This window comes from Vidua chalybeata, chromosome 6 (genome assembly GCF_026979565.1).
Source record: "Vidua chalybeata isolate OUT-0048 chromosome 6, bVidCha1 merged haplotype, whole genome shotgun sequence".
Taxonomy (NCBI): Eukaryota; Metazoa; Chordata; class Aves; order Passeriformes; family Viduidae; genus Vidua; species Vidua chalybeata.
Window position 1 is genome coordinate 23,084,650 of NC_071535.1, and position 18,580 is coordinate 23,103,229.

At 47.4% G+C, this 18,580-nt stretch overlaps 1 protein-coding gene across 1 annotated transcript; it reads right to left on the minus strand.

The window, feature by feature from the left end:
- Positions 1-648: 648 nt before the first annotated feature.
- On the minus strand, positions 649-16,992 carry DLST (dihydrolipoamide S-succinyltransferase). Its single transcript, XM_053944993.1, has 15 exons — positions 16,878-16,992; positions 12,448-12,481; positions 11,205-11,253; positions 10,101-10,156; positions 9,671-9,745; positions 9,186-9,241; positions 8,381-8,492; positions 7,676-7,831; positions 7,309-7,394; positions 6,567-6,664; positions 4,574-4,704; positions 3,935-4,008; positions 2,998-3,081; positions 2,313-2,480; positions 649-1,858 (listed from the first exon to the last, which is right to left on the minus strand). The coding sequence occupies exons 1-15, from the start codon at positions 16,944-16,946 to the stop codon at positions 1,724-1,726; spliced, it is 1,383 nt and encodes a 460-aa protein (XP_053800968.1). The 5' UTR covers positions 16,947-16,992; the 3' UTR covers positions 649-1,723.
- Positions 16,993-18,580: the final 1,588 nt, after the last annotated feature.

An 18,580-nucleotide genomic window follows, 5' to 3' on the forward strand; every position in this document is an offset into this window, starting at 1 on the left:
GGAACTGCCCTTGCTTTCATCTGCTTGGCAGCTGTGAGTGCAATCGTTTTCTGTTAGAAGGGACTGCCCTCTTCAGCTGTAGCTGGGAAGGGTAAACCATCTCTGAAGTTGATGTCAGCACTGGGAAAACCCTGCCATGATCCAGGAATGATTTTGTGTTGTCCCAACGAGGACAGCTTCTTAGGAAAACACCCAGCACCACAGACAGCTTCCACTCTTCCTTGTTCTTGCTTCCTTTCTCCCTCTGCAAAAGCCTTTCCACACCAGCATGAATTACAACTGTCCCGTTGCAGCAGCAAAAATTCAACTTCTGAAAAACTTTATGAACCTGTCCCAGGTCTCCCTCTTGGCCATCATGTCCTTTAGCTAGCACTGGGAATTCCTCACCATCTGCAACAGTTCCATTGCTAGAAAAGGATGATTTCCAGCCCTAAAAAACCTCCTCTTTCCTGGGAAGAGCCAATTCTTTGGCAGAGAGTTTGAGGCCAGCAGTGTTCACAGGCAGAGAAAACTCAATTTAGTACCAGCAGCAATGGGCTTAGCTCCCATTGCCTCTTTTCTCTCACCAACAGATAACAGGACTCTTGCACTACACTCACGATGCTGCTGATGCCAGTCCTTGCCCACGCAAACACACCCCACCTTGCAGTCGTTGCACAGTTTTATTTCATTTAAAATCCGCTGTGTTAAATATTTTTGTTACAAGTTCAGTGTAGGGGGTAAGAGTAATAGACTCTGCAGGCACTAGCAACCCCCTCACCCCTCAATTCATGTGTGCGCTATCAGATTAAGAACTGCCCCCCTCCCCCCAAAACCAGCACCCGTGGGCTGGGATATACATTACAGTGAAAGGCCTGGCCCCCCAGCTGTGTGTGGGCTGGGAGCAGGCCAAGCCCCCGCACGCAGGAAGCCAGCAGTCAGACCCACCACCAGTGAGCTGTGTGTCAGGGAGAGCTGCTGGGGGCTGGTTCTCACCCCCATGTCGGTCATGTAATGGTGAAAGGGTTGTCCCCAGGAACAGTGCTACCTCCACAGAGGTCACGGGCTCTGCCCGCCCCAACAAGAACATTCACGCCACAGTGACTGGGCTGGTGAAAGACAATCGCCAAGGGAAAGTAGGGGAGCTGCCACCCCGTGTTACTGTCTGTGGAGGGAGTGTAACTAGGGCACTGCCAGAAGCACAACACCTACTTCAAGCCCTGCTCTGACCAAAACTTTTCCTGCAAGTGGCCTCGGGGTCAGACCACCCTTGCAAGGCAGACGAATGTGAAATATTTTCAAGCAAAACATGGATAGGACAGTAGCCTTTCCTCTCCTCTCCCTCCCAGGAACCTTAGTGCTAGGCAATAAAGCTGAACCTGCCATGGAGGGGCAGGGAAGGGTACCCTAGCACAGCAGCAGCAAGCAGTTTCCAGTGGTATAAGACAAGCTAGAGGTGAGAGTTTGGTGCTCTGAGGGAGAGGATGCCATACAGATGGCTCTGGAAAGGCAGTGCCATTCAGTGGTTGGCCCACTGCATGGCAGCTCTTGTGAGATACTAAACCTTCATTAAACAAAATAGGAAAGGAGGTAGGAGCTATCCCTGTAATTCCCTCTGGGACAGCTCCAATCACAGCGGAGGGAGAAAGACTGGAATGACCCCTGCCAGTTCCTGAATGCCCTGCATCGTCCCTGCTGGTGCTGCGGCCCTGTCCTGGGTGGGTTGTGTGGGGGTGTGGCTGCCCTACAGGTCGAGCAGCAGCACGCGGGGATCCTCCACCGCTGCCTTGATCTTGCGCAGGAAGGTCACGGCCTCTCTGCCGTCGATGAGCCGGTGATCGTAGGTCAGCGCCACGTACATCATAGGCCGCACCTCGATCTGAGGAGGGACAGGGATTAGTGCGCTCAGCGCTCCTGCCTGCATGGTCCCCTCCTGTGAGGTCAGGGAAGACCTGGCTTCTTCCCACCCCAAATCCTGCGTTCAGGTGCTCCTGGATATGTCCTGCCTGGTAAAATTATCCACCCAGGCTGGGTCCATGCCACATACAAGATAAGGTCCCTTCCTGGAACCGTTCCCTATCACAAAGGCTACAACTTCATCCTTCCCACACCTAAGCAAATTATAACCAGTTTGCCCACTCACAGATAGGACAAAGTCCCCTGCACAGCTCAGGCAAGTACCAGGGCCAGCAAAGGTGCCCTATACCCATTAGTCTCTGCTTCTTTTTCACATTGAAGTGTTTCAGAAGTGACACCAACCCCTTAGAAAAATGTTCTCAGTCTGCTGAGCCCTGTCCTTTGTTCCCTAAAACCTCCTGTGCAGGTCCACCTACCTTGCCTCCCACAGCCACAGGCCTGTCAAAGATGGCATGCATGCCTAAGATGGCAGACTGGGGTGGGTTAATGATAGGTGTTCCAAAGAGTGACCCAAAAACCCCACCATTGCTGATTGTGAAAGTGCCGCCATCCATGTCTTCAATGGCCAGTTCATTCTTCCGTGCCTAGAAGTAAAAATAAGGTCTTAGAAAGCCACACAGACCATAGAGAGCAAAGAACGAGGGTTTGGACATCCACTCTCTTCAGGAATAAATACTGATTGCAAGAGCTTGCTTATTGATTTGTTCAGCTGAAAACCAGCACAAATTGCTCAAAAATGCATCCCGTGTTTATTAGAGTGAACATCTAGTGGCTTTGGGGAAGGATTCTCTCGCCTTTGCTTCCAACTCCTGCTTTTGCAGGAGACAGACACAGGGACTTCTACCCCAGGGCAGTTCAGCCTTGGCCTCTAAAGACAAAGGCCATGTCACTAATGCACAGATTGCAGTCTTCTGGACGGGCAACAAGTAGAACTGTCCTAAAAGGCAAAGGCACAGCCAGACAAGTAACTGGATCACTCCCCACAGCACAACTCAGTGTGTTAGAGGTCAGAGATGACGACACAGAGACCAAATCAATACATGACAATCCAGCATTTCCAATTTCCATTCCTCCAAACCCTCTTCAGAAAACTTTCCTTACCTTCTCCCCCAACTCGTAGATAGCACGCTCTATGTCAGCAAAGTTCATGTTTTCTACATTCCTAACCACAGGGACCACCAGACCCTGGGGAGAAGCAAAGTCCATGAATAGCAAATTCAGTGCAGCAACACACAGATAGCTGTCATGCAGCAGGAATCTGGACACAGCCCCAGAGAGCTCCTGCCTCCCCATCAGCCCACAGCAGCTGGTTGGCAGAGCTGCCTCACACCCTGGTAGCCTGACAGGAAACCTGGCATGACACACATTAAAGGCTGACACCTTAAATTGAGTCATCATCTTTGCCTTTGCTAGCCTATCTCATAAAATCAACCAGGTCTGTCTGGAGCCAGCTCCACATTGATAAATTCCCAGGTGAGGCACTGGGAGATTTCAGCTGGCAGCTCTTTCTCTCACCTCTTTTTGCTGGGCCTCCCCTACACTTTGGGAGAAGACAGTGACATAACTTCAGTCTTTGTCAAACCTCTGCTTCATAGCAGAACCTTCTAATCAAGAAGGTAATTCACTAATTCAACATCTGTAACTCCATCCCATACGCTCCCTGGACAGACACATCTCTGTGGAACAGCACAGCAAAATTAGCCAGAGGACAGGATGTTCAAAGCTTTTACTGCCTATGTCATGGATTCATGATAAGAAAGGGTTTCTCTAACCTGGCCCTCCTCATTAACAACTGAGATCTATATTGACCCTCTTACCAGATCTCTTATTGAGATGAAATTAGTGGTATTCTTGGTCCTCCACCTTCTCTCAAAAGCTATCTCAGCAGTCCATAGTGCAGCAAGTGTCTCATTTATAGAATCAGTCTTATCAGTTAATTTCTGCTGCAGCAGAGCACAAAGCTGAGCTGGCTCAAAGTATATGATCATCCTATACAAAAGGCTGCAGGAAGCATGGACAAAACATCCAAGGTACATACCCGGGGAGTTGCTACAGCAACACTGATGTCCACATAGTCCCTGTACACAATCTCTTTGGTCGTGTCATCAATCACTAGAATGAGAAAAAACTTGTGTTACATATGCAGAACCTAAGATCAAGGGTTTGACAGGTGAAAAAAATCGTAACAACTTGCTGATGTCTAGCTTAAACATAACTCCAAAGAGTGGTTCCTTGCTGTACCTGTGGGAGAGGCACCAGGATAGACAGAAAGAAAACAGTCCACAATGCTCAGTCCTCCTCAGTTATTCTCCCCTTGGTTAATCTGCTCTTCTGTGTTTCAGCAAGCACCTCTGACACACCCAGGAACTGCACTTTGCCTACAGCAGTCACCTGTACACCAACCAGCAGGCTCTGCCTTCTGCAAGCTGCATATGCATGGCCCCAGCCCCACTCCTGGTCACCCCTTCCTAACTGAGTCCCTCTTGGCAAGCTGTCCTCTACCTATGAAAGTGGCTTTAGCAAAATCAGCAGCAGCATGCAGGTCTGTCCCCATGTTTTCTGTGTGTTTGACTTGCTTCTCCAAGCTACTTCTCCTGTCATGGACTTGGCCATTGGCTTTCCCCCATTCTGCCATGTTCCCTAGACATGCAAGTAACCAGCAAGGGTCACCACTCACCTGCATTCACAACAGGCTGGTCCTGCAGAGCAAAGGCTGCAGCTTTCACAAAAGCTGACATGAAACCAAGCTTCAAGTTGTGCTTTTTCAGAAAGGTATCCTTGTGTACAGCTCTCATCTCCCGGATGTTGCTGCGAAACACACGGTAACACTGGTAAACGGGGAGTCCAAGAAAACTCCGCTCCCTCACTCTGTAACAGATTTCAGTGCCAGCCCCAAGGACGCAAATCTGTGCCACCGAGTGGGAAATCTCCAGTCTGCTGCAAAAGCCTTCACGTGTGATACAAACATGGCTCTAAGGTTCCTGCCAAAGGATCAAACAGAAACTGGTCCTGGACCACGAGCTCCACAGCCAGGGTAAACCTGCAAGGACCACACTGCCAAGAACAGAAGCAAGATGTGGCATGGTATATTTCCTGCTTAGGCCCGATGTTGCCACCTGTTCTCTGGAGACAATAGTGCTCGTACCAGTGTGGCATCACAGACAGCAAATGCAGGTGTGGCTGGACTGACACAGAAGGGTGAAAAACCACAATGTGGCAAAAGCAGTAAACATGCAGGAAATAAAATCAAAGTGATCAAAGGAAAAGACCTCAACCACTCTGCAAATTCAGCACCAGACAGCACAACACCACTTTTGTACCCAACTCTCTGGCTTTGGGAATTGAGTGAATATGAAAGGAATTTTCCCAGGAGCTATGGTAGTGGGTGCCAGTCCACCCATAGCTCTTGACCAGACAAATCATGTTTTCCCACTGTTTCTATTAATCAAAATTGAGGCCATTTACAAAACATCAACCAAGCTGTAGCTACAAGCTCTGCCTATTCTAGCCTAACATCAGATGGTGTGGAATTGCATGGTTCATCCCCTCCCCCTTCAGAGACCTTCAGTCTTTGAAGAGACAGTTTCACCAAGAAGCAGGATTTTCCACGGTTTAGAGTGTTTGTTTTCCTGTGTCTAACCTTGTTTAGAGTTAGGATTACTGCCCAAAGACATTAGTGCCTCCCAAGACACAAGGGCTGCAGCAATGAGGATACGACTTGCTGTGGAACTGCCTCATTAAGGCCTCCTCCTTTCAGACACTGACCCCCGTGGGAAGCAAGAGGCCCCAGCACAGGTCTTCACAAATCAACTTCACAGTAATCAATCCAAACCATATTACCAGATGCAATGAGAGCCCCAGGCTGGTGTAAAGCGACACCTCAGTGAGCCTCTGAGAGGAGATAAAGCTGCAGCACTTCCCTCCAATCAAGACTATTTTGCCAGCCTTATTGTTCTGAGATCCAAATATTTACATGTTTTGTCTTAAGGAGTAGCATAGGATTTCACAAGGCAATTTGATTTGGGCACAATTTCCCCTTAATGCACTGTAACATAAGCTGCCCACCCTTCAAAGACATTAGTGTGCTCAGTCCATGCAAGCACTTGAGTCAGGAGCCCTCCACCTGCTTGAGAGGATGGGGAAGGGTGCTGGTCTGTCTCTAGAAAGCTGTACTATCTGACAGCAAAGGCCTTAGGCCTAAGCAATGCTCACCTGAAAGGCTGATGAGCCCTGGAGAACCAACTCACTGGAAGTTAAACACCTCCAAAAGCAGTAACCTGGTGGAGTGGCAGAAAGCAGATGCTCCATCTTGCTGTCTTCTAACAGCTACTATATGCAAGTGATACTATCCCCTTCTGGTCTTCTGCTCAACATTTACCAGTCTTCCACCAAAAAGCCCACAAAAGAGGAATCAGAGACTACCTCTATTACAAGTAGCAGGTGACGCCCAAGGAACGACAGGCAATTAGGAAGCTGTGCACCCCTCATGCCACAACACCCACGTGGTCCTGAAGAAGCTGCGCAGACTATAGCACATATCTAAGAAAGAGGGCCCAAAAGACATGCTGCCAGCCTCTCCAAAGAAAACCTGCAAGGTTTTGACAGCTATTTAAAGATTACTGCCTTAATCTGTTTCTACTCATAAAGGGAAAAAGAGGTTTACTTCTCACCTCATATCAATCTCATTGAAAGTGGTCAGCATGGCACAAGTATTCTGAGCCTCTTTCAGCCGCTGAGCAATACGCTGACGCATCCTATTCATTTTCACCTGCAAATTAAGAAGGTATAAGCAGAAGCTGCCTAAAGCTCATCCAAGGACAGAAAGCATAAGAAATCCAAAAGGCCCTCCTCTTGCCTAGGGCCAAGGTTTTCACTCTAGGACAGGAGCACAATGGGTTGAGGAGTTTATTTCACTGCTCAGCTCAATGCACAGTTCACTTGAAAAGCAGTGCTGAAATGCATCACAGTATAGCTACTTCTGACCTCTGCATTCCTCAAGACCCCCAAGCATGCATAGCTTTCTGTGTGGCTAATATGAGAAGAGCAAGACTGCTAAGAAAGCAGGTTGCTCAACCATGCTCTCTTAAGAATGCACAAGGCAGTTTCAGCAGCCTCAACCCTTTGCTGATGGCTTGTGGACAAACCAAGCAGATCACACGGAGTCCTTCTGTCCTGAGTCAGCAGAGCTCAAGGCAAGACTTTTGCCTAGAAAAGACCCGTGCCAGATTGGTCCAGGCTCTTCTTCCACACCACCTGTAAGTGGTTCTCTCATGTAGACAATTTCCCCACCTGTCACAGCTCTACTAGCTGGCTGTGTACAGGTGGATACAGACGCATCTGGAAAGCTCAAGCCAGAACAGATTATCACCTAGCAACAGAAGTGCTGGCAAGGTCCCTGTTCCCACAGCTTACCCTATGCTCTGATCTGGCACCTTTGGTGGGCACTGCCTCCCCAGGAGGGGCTGCCGCTGGGGCTACAGCCGGCTTCACAGCAGACACTGAGGGTAAAAAACACATCAGTCAAAAACAGAAGCCAGGTAGAAAAAGCTCTGAGGTAGAAAGCACATTTGAGCTCTTTGCTTAAGTGACACACTATGGAAGCAGTCCTGAATTAGACTGGGAAGGTTCCAGGCATAGCTGAGCAATCCAGTCTGGAGCAAGCAGGGCAATACTGCAGGAGGCCTTCATCATAAATGCCTCTGTTTGATGTCTTTAACCTTACACACTCTCCCCCAGAACAGAGAGACTCAAGAACAGGAACAAATGGCTATTGCCTCACCTGGTTTGCTGTCGATAGGCTGAGTTGACACAGGCGGCACTGGTGGCATTGTAGTGGGAATTGGTGCTGCAGCAGGGGGAGGAGCAGGCGCAGCTACAGGTTCAGGGGCTGCAGGAGGAGGAGGGGCTGCTGCTGGTTTAGCCTTGGCAGGAGCAGCTGAAAGACAAGGAAGAACCATGGTAAGGGCACCAGCTTCCACTGGCAGAGATCTGTGAGTCCAACCAACCTAACAAAAGTAAACCCTCAGGCAGAGTGCCTTTATGTTCTCAGCACTACTGAGAACATAACAGCTCACTACTGAGCTGACAGAAGTCACCACAAGAGAAAGGCATTGTGAAAGTGTTTTACTCATCAACACCCTTGACCTCCTTACTGGAGAAGGCTGGATGCTACAGAGAAGAGGGCACAGAAGGGAGTTAGGGGAATTCTCAACTAGTTATAGCTAAGAGCTCAGTCTCCTCCAGAGGGAACAAAAGAGAAGACCCCCCCAGAAGGACTAAAATTATGCTTTTCTAATGGACAACAAAATAGGAGTATTTTCTTCCAGTTACAGAGGTAGATGGAAGAATTATTTAACCTCTCTCAAGATCCCTCTAAATGCTTTGCTAAATGCTAAAAAGCATTTTATTCTAAATGCTTAAATCTTCAGAAAAAAAAACGGGCAGAAACACAAAGGCCTATGCAAGTTATACATGCCTGACTTACCTCCAGTTTTCCTGAGTTTGAACAGAGGTGTCCCCCCTTCTACTTTGCCACCATCAGGTACCAGAAGGGCTTCAATCACACCAGCTGCTGGGGCTGGAACTTGTACTGATGTCTGAAAAAAAAGAAAATCAGTGGAATTCTCCCAAACATCAGTTGGAGAACAAGAGCCCAAGAGAAGATGCCAATATGTGCAGATAAACATTGTAATTTGGCGGACCGCAGCTATGTCTCACACTATTTGCACCAGTTTTCACACCCTCCACCGGGATTTTGTGCCAATAGTTAGAGGCTTTAGGAGATGCTGGCAGTGTAACGTATAGCCTGATCTCCAGGGTACTGGAGAAGAACTGACCCACTGCCAGCATCTTCCTGACAGCAAAGCTGAAAACAGAACTCAGCAGAGAATTCAGAAAGAACTTCAAGGCTTAACGGTCCTTTCAGGGGTGGATAACCTTAAAGTCTAAATTTAAAACAATCTGAAGACAACCTATGGCTTGCAGATTTCTCCTTTGTTTAAACACAAACAAGTCTCAAAACTCAAAGCACTCAAATTGGAAGGAGTAAAATTACAGCTCCAATAAACAACAACACTAGTGATGATTAATCAAATGGATGAGTAAAGGTTATCAAGAATTCTCACTTAAAGCACAGCAAGTTTTCATACTAGATGAGAAAAGCTTTTCTCCATGAAGAAAACAGGAGACACAGTCAGGGTCCTGCAGGCTCTAGGAGCTCTTAGCAAGAGAGAAGCCATACAGGGTACCTTCTACAGAACTAGAAAAAGTTTTGGTCCAGAAACTCCTACCTTGTCTGTTTCAATCTCACACACCACTTCATCTTCCGCCACTGTGTCTCCAACAGCTGAATGACAGATATGAAGACCACTGTGAGGAGGGAGGTGTGCTCTGGCCTCCCCTCTTTACCCACAGCAGTTTCCCACGCTAACCCATAACTTTTTCATCCCAGTTCTCCACAACTTCTAAAGAAAAAACTAGCTCAAGCAATCTACTGCACACTTAAGAGTCTGATTCCAGCTCAGACATCTCCCTTCATCCAACACTACCCCTGACAGAGAGGTGATGAGGCAGTAACTGCAATTCTCAATCCTTTTGAGGTTAAGAATGAAGCTGAGGCTTCAATTAAATGAGGCTGCATTTAAATGCCTCATTTGTCACAGACTGAAAGGCACAGAGCAGGATGTCAGCCAGTGAACTGTAATGCATCCCCAAGGTGTCTGTCCAACACAGCAGTAACAGCAATGACAATGTCAGGGAAGAGGCAATTGCTTACCTTTCTCCCACCTGACATCTCCTTCTGTGACTGACTCTGCAAAGGCTGGTGTGTTCACCGTAACCACGTCATCCCCTGTGAGAGAGACAAACAGACTTGACTGCTTTCAGAGCTAAAAATTTATGGTATTGCTTCATTCTTGTCATCACAACTCTGCTAAAGGGGGTAGGCCATCAGACATCAATTGCTGTCCTTCTCCTCACTTCAACATGGATCAACGTTTAAACACCAGAGAAATTCGCATTTGACTGAAAGCCACATTGTGACAGGAATGCCAGACAAAATCTTTAGGGCCCTGGGGATATAAACCCTGAGTCATCCATGCAGGTAGGATAGCAGTGAGCCTTGACCAAGGATGGAAGGTAGATATTGGCAGGACAGCAAGAGGAAGCAAAAGAAGCATCAGGCTGATTCTTGCCTTTTTACTTACTATGTACCGCAGTGGTTCTGAAATAGCGGACAGTGAAGACACTGGAGCTATTTACTCTGCAGAAAGAGAGAAAAGTATGAACACAGAAGAACACTCCTCTGCAGGCTGCCAGCACCAAGCTCAAGTACAGAATTTACACTAGCTTAACTGGTGTGAAAGGCCGCTCGGCTGTTCTGATGTGTTTGTTCCAAAGGACTCCTATTTACTGTTCAAGCTGCAACAATCCAGTACGAAAGGAAGCATTACATCATACCATCATTAGTGCTCTCAAAACTCAGTGAGAACTGATTTGTATGGAATTTCCATGTACACAGACAACCCTACAGAACCCTCATAGCTTAAATACTGATTAAAGGGTGACCTGGCCAGCCCACACAATGCCCAAGACTAGTGCAGCAACAATTTTTTTTTACCTCCAGATTAGGACCATCACCTCTACAGAAGTTGTTGGATTGCTCCAAAAAAAAAAGAAAAGCACCATAAATTGCCTATGGCAACACATCCAAAAACCAGCTATTTCCCTCCACCACGTTTCTTCACAGGGAGCTGTCAATCCCAAGCATTCCAAAGGATGATTTTTATATCTACTGACATCACATTTGGAAAACTGAAACAAACATGCTTTAGCATTTCCACTAGCACAGGCTACTTTGTACAAAGGATTTCAAAGTATTTCAGGCTTTTATGCATGTACTCTTATGGTTATCTCCCCAAAACATTTTTATAAGACCACCTCATTAGTGCAACCCTGACATATGAACAACAGCTCTGTGAATGACCCCACTTCTCCTGACAGAAAATCTACCAGGAGACCATCATAGAGCAAAGGACACCTCTAGCTGGATAATCAAAGAGTAGAAATCCATTTATTGCTGATTTCCTCATTCCTGTCCCTTCCCTGTCCCAGTATCTGGCTGCAGACAAAGCCTGTTTTGCGTTCCCAACCTGCAAAACCTAGATTTTGTTAGGGCTAACTCCATACTCCTACAATGTGCACAAGAATTTCATGACAGCCAACCATATTCTGATTCTCAGATCTCAAATCTTATCATGGCTAGAGCAGCCACAGTCTCCCCACATGACAGTTTTCCTATGGACACTTACACAAGCTTCCTGCTGTTTGTGTAAGCCAGTCCTTGGCTCCCAGACACACCTGTGAATGAGAAAGAAGTTATATTATCCAGCTGTCCAGCCCTCAAGTATCCTTGTCAGATAAAAGAAGGCAGAGGACACCACTGCCTGCCCTGAAAGAAGTTTGGGACCAAATGGGGAATATATCCATGCAGAGACACCTCAGTGTCATCAAACCTGCCCAGAGCTTGCCAAGAACAGTGGTTTTGTCTTCATCTAGATTTATAGGGATGGAGAAAACAGTTATAGCTTGACAACAAAGCTAATAAGGATAACTTTGAAAAGGGCAAAAAAAGCAGCAGCTACCCCATTCAGAGCAAAACCAGGGAAGAGCTATGAGGAACCACCTCCAGAACTGCTGAGTTATCCACACCCATACGAAGCATGGAACAAGGTATCAGCCCTGTAAGAGGCACCCCAGAAAGCCCCGCAGTGGCAGACAGAGCTAAGGAGGAAAAAAAGGACTGAAAAGAGGGTGTAGGGCAGAGTCATGAGCCACCATCATCCCTCTTCTCTGCCTACTCCCTGTCCAGAGAAAATTATTTTCCAAAACTCGCAGTAGGGAAATACTTGCACAGCTTCCCAGTTTCAGATACCCACTGTCCTCTTCCCACACTGCTCATGTGCCCTGACACTGCATTTTTAAATTATGAACTGGACTCCTGTCCTTTGTCACTTACAGGGCACTGGGCAGTTTTCCAGACTGATCTTAAAAGAGAGTCAGCGTAGTAAGTGGAGAACATAATTATCTCAATTACACAATGCCAGAGGGAAGAACCATTTCCCCACTTGATTTTTTAAAAAATCAGCACAATTTCTACAGTACAGCTAGAAAAACCAGAGCTCTAAGGAAAAACAGTTTAAGCCTCAAGGTGGAGTTCACAGGCACACTAGATTTGACATGTCACTTAAGTCATCCATCATTTTCAAAGTTTATTAGAAAGCTAGGGTTCTGCAACAGCATGTGCTTCGAGCACTGCAGTGCCTGAAATACACTGTGCTGCTGCTGTGAAATCTTCACCAGAGCCAAATGGATCAGGCAGCATTGTACATCAGGCAAGGGAGGCACTCCCATGGAAACTTAGTTCATGCCACTGCTTCTTCACTACATGACTGACAGAAATAAACCCCAATCAGACCTATTACCAACCTCCATCATCAGCTCTGTTCTTTCTAGGTAGCCTGAAATGAAATAACATAAAATTGTAAGACTCACCAGACAGAGGGCATCTTGCCAGAGTACAGTTCCCCTGTCAGAGAGAGAAGGATGTATCAGTATTGCCAGAAGACAAACCCATCCTAGAAGGACTTTGGTTTTTCCCTGAGATCTGAATCAGACACAGGACCCACCATTCTCATGCTCCAGTCTGCAGGCATACTACTTTCCCACAGTGTGCAAGAGCAGGAGAACACCTATGCCCTTCTTTATCCTTTGTCTTCTCCCAGGGTGCTTTATGATGCAGTGATGTTAAATTTGATGCTTGCATTTTCCAGTTCTGGATCCAGAAGTTTTGACCTTCTCACGCACATTTTTATCTTTAAGAAGGAACAGATTTCCAATAGAATTTGCTATGAATGAGAAGGTAAAGAGTAGCTACTGGATATGATGATAAAACATCTCATGATGTTTACTCCTACAGTCATGAATGCTTCAACTAGGGGTTTTAAAATTTTTTTCTAAAGCTATGGAGCCTTTGAACTCCAGAAGACCAGAATTCCTCTCAGTGGCAAAATTTGTACTGCTGTCAGTTAACCAGGAATTCCACATTCTTTGATGTTTCACTTCATACCTGTGTAATCATTGACTGCACTCCTAGCTCAGCATAACAGTGCTCAAAAGTAGAACACATTTCAAAATATTGCAATTACTTCCCCTACTGTTATTACATATTTCTCTCACATCAAACCTGCAGGATTGGAGAAGATAAGAACTCTTTAAAAGCAATTGGAAAATAGCACTGTAGCCATGATGGAAAGGCACTTGACTGGCTTAGAATGACAGCAACTCAAGAGCTCAAAGCACCCTTATCCAGCAGCTAAGGTAAAAGTTAGATTTCCTTCATGCCTTCAGCATCTGAAGTTTGCATACAAGCCCTGATTTCAGCTTTAGCAAAGGAAGCAGGAATGGGATATAACTGACCTTAAATATCAAAATAATTTGAGGAGCTGTGTGGCAAGACAACAGAGACCAAGGACCAACAATATACTTAAGCTCGGCACACCATCTATAGGACTGAGTGCTGCAGCATACAAAAATATATTCAATGAACACTTTGTATCAAAACTACTAACAGGCCTGGAATCCACCCCTTGGTCATTTAATTATCCAAGCTTATAAATGGATTTGACTTGTTGGATATTAACACAGAGACAACTCAATGATCAATGGGCAAGTCAACAGGGTTAAGATTAGCTGTGCCAAGGATGCAGGCAGCCAGTGTGAGTTACTGCTAAGCTCCAGCACAACACCACACAGCTACCCTGCTTGCCAGTTCAGTACAGGGATCGACGATCCTGAACCAACAGTCCTGCAAAACCAGCTTCTGGACTGCTGGAGCCCCTGCCCCAAGTCTGCCTGGGAAAGGGAAAGCAGGAAGTACTGTGCACATTTGTAGAGTCATCTTGAATGCAACCAAAACTAATCTTGGTGCAGCACTGGCCCCTGCTAACTCAGATCTGGTTTGTGCAGAGCCAGCTCTAAGTCAGGATCAGTAAGACAAACACCAACTTAACTCCACTGGGTCAGCTCTCTAGAGCACCACAATCCTCAGCACTCTGCATTGATCATATTTTTCCCACTTTTTTATAGTGTCCCAGATAGCATAGAGTCAATCACAAATTGATTATCAAGCGACCTGAGTTCCCCTCTATCCATTAATGCTTCCCTGGGTGCTTTATTAAAAACAGTGGTTAAAGGCATTCCTAGCATGCCAGACAAATTGTTAAGAAAGGAACAGCCTCAGACTGATGCTAAACCAGACAATTTTATTTACTCAAGACCAGTTTACTGTGGAGTTTAAACAAAAAGGAAAATTTAGAAGGTCTGTCCTAAAATAAATTGCTCTGAGAAAACACATCTGCAGCTCTCTTCCACCAGTGGTGTCAAGTAGCAAAATTAAGGAAAAAATTGGTAACACTCTACCCTTTGCCTTTAAGGTTAAGAAATTAGGGGAAGAGTTTAATGTGAGAAGGAAACCACTAATAAAAGATACTGTGATTTCTCTGGCTTACATTCTGCAGAACTGCTGTGTGTCTATCTCTTAACCACAGTACCTCAGAGATGAACATGCAGCTTCAGGAGACAGTGGACAGGGCCACTTCCTGTTCCCTTTTTCTCCTGAAGGAATCTTTCTGATTGCACCTCTTCCTGGATCACTTGGCTAAATCTGCCTTCTGCTTCCTCTTGGAGCTTTTTCAGTGAGAATGGAAATATTTCAGTTTTGCTATGTGGCATTAGCACTTTGGGTCAGTTTAGAAAGACAGCCTTCACTGGGGGAAAGAAGTCTTGGTCTAATTAGCCAGTGACTCATGTACCAAGTGATTAATATTTCCCTCTCGTTTCACATGACTTCTCAGAATTGTTTTTATAACTGTTACTACGTCAAAGTGACCCTGGTATGCACCATCCCAGGCCACACCTTTCAAGGAGCCATCACCTTCCAGCAGGTCACTACACAATGAAATAAAGGATGGAATACATCAGCTAAAGCAATAGCCTGTATACCAACAGTGAGGAACCAGTTCAGGTAAGGAATCTGATGAACTTGACAGTGCGGCTCATTTGAACAGAGGCAAACCAGAAGGCCAGTGCTGTGCAGCTCCAACAACAGGCAAAGCAGCAATTGGTTCTCCAGCCATGGCTTCTTGAGAGCAAAGCAGCTGCTGCTTCGACAAGGATGAGCACAAACCCCTGCTCCACGCGAAAACCCACTGCACAGTTTTCATAGGTATCAAAACAATTATATATAGCATGGGAGGGCAGATACCAAGATGGGATGCAGATAACAATGCTGAGTGGTGGATGCTGTTACTAAGACAACAGGCTCAGAACTCCCCCAGCATGAGGGGAGGATCAAACAGGGAAGAAAAAGTTCTTTATGAACTCCTGCCCAGATAAAGAGAAGGATTTGACTCTCAAAGCACTTTACGCAGCTCCTGATCAAACCTATCTTTTCCAGACTAGCTCTTCTCTGGACTTTTTCACATAGCCTTCAATGTCTGCCTGCCCCTGCTCCAACTCTTACATGCTACAAGCTATTGATGCACATTCCTGGTTTCTACTTTATATGAATTCAGGACCTTTTCTTCTTTTACAGTCAAAACCCAGTCAAGCCTTCCTCACCCCCACTGACTCCACTCTTCTCCCATTCAATCCTCCACTTCTGAATTTTGTACATGTCTACTGTTCTCACGTCTGCCATCAGAGGTTTGCCAAGTTCTGGAATTTCTTTCTACCTCTCCAAAAAAACCTGTTTTACATAATAATCAAAATTTACTTCCCATATCACTGTTCAAGTGGAAATCAAACTACTACTATAACTTTTCCAGTACATCTAACAGGTTAACTAGCATTCAGCCTAAAACCTCCTGATTTTCAGACTAGTTTGTAATAGGTTTGAATACTCCATCTGACTTCTTCCTGTTCTTTATAATTACACAGCACCACTGAGACCTGACAAAGGCTAAATATTATTAAAATGTCACTTTAATAAACTTGTTTGAACTGCATTATAATAATTTTTTTCTACATATATGTATAACAAACTGTAACTATACAGTTGCTTGTAAGTTGTTCATAACGCCGTTTTACATGTATACACACACATTTATAAACACAAAGGTGTCAGTACATTACAATCGGTTGTCAACACTTGCTCGCCCACATTTACAGAATGTCTAAAACCAAGTCTCATGCTCGAGGGCTCCAGCTGGTCACTGGAAGAGGAGTGATCTTTCTCATGCCGTAGGTGTGCACATATATGTGTGTGCACACGAAGCTGCGCACGTTTGTGTTTAAATGGAAGATGTGTGCAGCAGGACACAGGACCCAGCTGGCCAAGGGCAGCCCCAGGGTTAAGTAGCTATTGGGCTCTGTCAGCCCACGCTGCAGCCAGCAGAGGTTACCACCGTCTGCAGCGGTTCAATGACTGCCTGAAAACCGAGCACAGAATTTAAACAACAAACCGCGTACCGGTTTGTTGCCGATCCTGCACCGGGCGCACCCCGGCCGGGGGGGGGGTTCTGCCAGCGCAGGCCGGTGGCTGCCAACAGCGAGCGCCCCAAATGCCACAGCCACTGTCAGGAGGGGACGGCGGAGCCCGAGAGCGGCGGCGTTCGGAAGCCCTTCCCGCCGTTCAGCTCTGCCCGGTGCCGCTGCGCCGCCGCCCTTCCCGCGGGGCCGGGCCTGGCAGCGGGGCAGCGGCACCCGCTGGGAAGGGGCAGCGCCGCGCTCACCGCGGCCCCTGCTGGGGGACGGCCTCGCCGCCCCTTCCCGTGCCCGGCCCTGCCGTGCCCCCGGGGCGGCGGCGCCGAGCGCCAGGCAGCAGGGGACGCGTCCCGGTGCCCTTGGCGCCGCCGACCTCGCCCGCCCAGCCGCCGTCCTCCCTCGCTGCCCCGCTCCCCGCGGCCGGTGCCCGCGGGCCGTACCTGTCGGAGGGCGCGCAGCGAGCGGCCCAGCGCGCGGCCGAGGCAGCGGGACCGCCACAGCGGCACCATCGCGGCGGCGGCGGCGGCGGCGGCGGGAGGGGCCGCAGGGCGGACACCGGAACCAGGCCCGGCGCGAGGCGGAAGCGCGGGGGGCCGGACCAACCTCCCCAGAACGGGGGGAGCAGCCGGGGCGGGACCATCGCGGGCTGTGGGGCAGGGCCAGGCCGGGACGAGGGTCTGCTCCTAATGTTGCTATGTGTTACCAGTTAAGTAATAATAGAGGTATTAACGCATCCTCTATAATATATGTTATATTAAACACTATTACTTATAGATCACATACGTATAAAATATCTATGTATTACATCTGTTTATATAAACACGTATACGTATATATATAGATGCTATTATATGTAATAGTAGAAGTATATGTGTAATAAATAACCCTGTGCTTTACGAAGAGTGCCGTTTTATGACGCTCTTCTCTGAACCAGCTCTGGGTCGCTGTAGGGCAGCGATCCCGCGGTTTTCCTGCTCACCTTGGCGAACCACGGGGCTGAGCTCGTGTGGGATGATAGGAACTCGTGTGGGATGATATTGCCACAAGCATCAGCCAGTGGGATGCTGCATGGTTTGAAATGGGCAATGAGGTCATCTCACCATGGCAAGCAGGAAAATGAGTCCACAAGTAAGCCCTGTTCCTCAGGTGTGCTCTGTATGTTGAAAACATTTGAAAATTCCCTGCCTAGCTTTTGTTTTTTGCTTGCTTCCAGGCAGGGAACCACAGGTGGAAGAAAAGCCAAGGAACCTATTTACAGATTCTGAGAATCAGCCTGGGATAGTTATAAAGGGCTGTCTGGCAGCCAGGCATCTCTCAAGGAGCCAAGTCTGGGTTATGCACATGTGCCTAATTTAGCCACAGCTTAATAATATATGAATGGTTAACTGCAAGCTTCAAAATATGAGATCATTTTCAAAGGAAAGAGATTGAATAAAAATCAACAGGGGATAGTCTCTGAGGCTTTGAGGATGAGCTGACTGCTCTAGTAAATGGTAACGGAGCCAGAAAGGCTCTCTGCCAGGGATTTCTCTGTGATCTGTCTTTTGAAGGCTAATATCCTTGAACAATATTGGCCACCTGATGTCAACTGCCTTTAACCACAGCCTCCTGCCTACCCAGTGAATACACTAAGCACTGCCAGGCTCAGTTAGCGTGTGGAAGCAAAGCAGATGAAGCCCCAGAGGTGGCACGCATGGCTAGACTTTGCCCACCCACCCACAGCTCCTGCATGAGGAGAAGTTTCTGCCAAGTACATGTGCTGCTGGGCAGATAGGTTTGTCCTGGGGCTGGGTCAGGATGTGCTCAGCTGGGAGTGATGCCAGCTCTGCTGGTGCTGTCTGTAAAGCACCCTGTGACAAGCAAGGGACTCTGTGTTGCTGCTTTTCCTGTGTTGTCCCATTTCTTGGCCATGTCCTATGCTGCAGACTTCCAGGACGGCCGAATTGCCTCCGGGGCCGCATAGTGTGGGATGTGGGAAATGCCTGGCCACTTTCCGTGGAAGACGGGTAGCTGGTGGGATCTGGGCCAGCTCCTTCCTTGCTTGTGGCACTGCATGTCAGCCCGGTGTATTTGCATCGTCTCACCAACATTTCACTATCCTGGGTCCTGAATGAGGCTTCCGGCCAAATTCCAGCAGAAAATT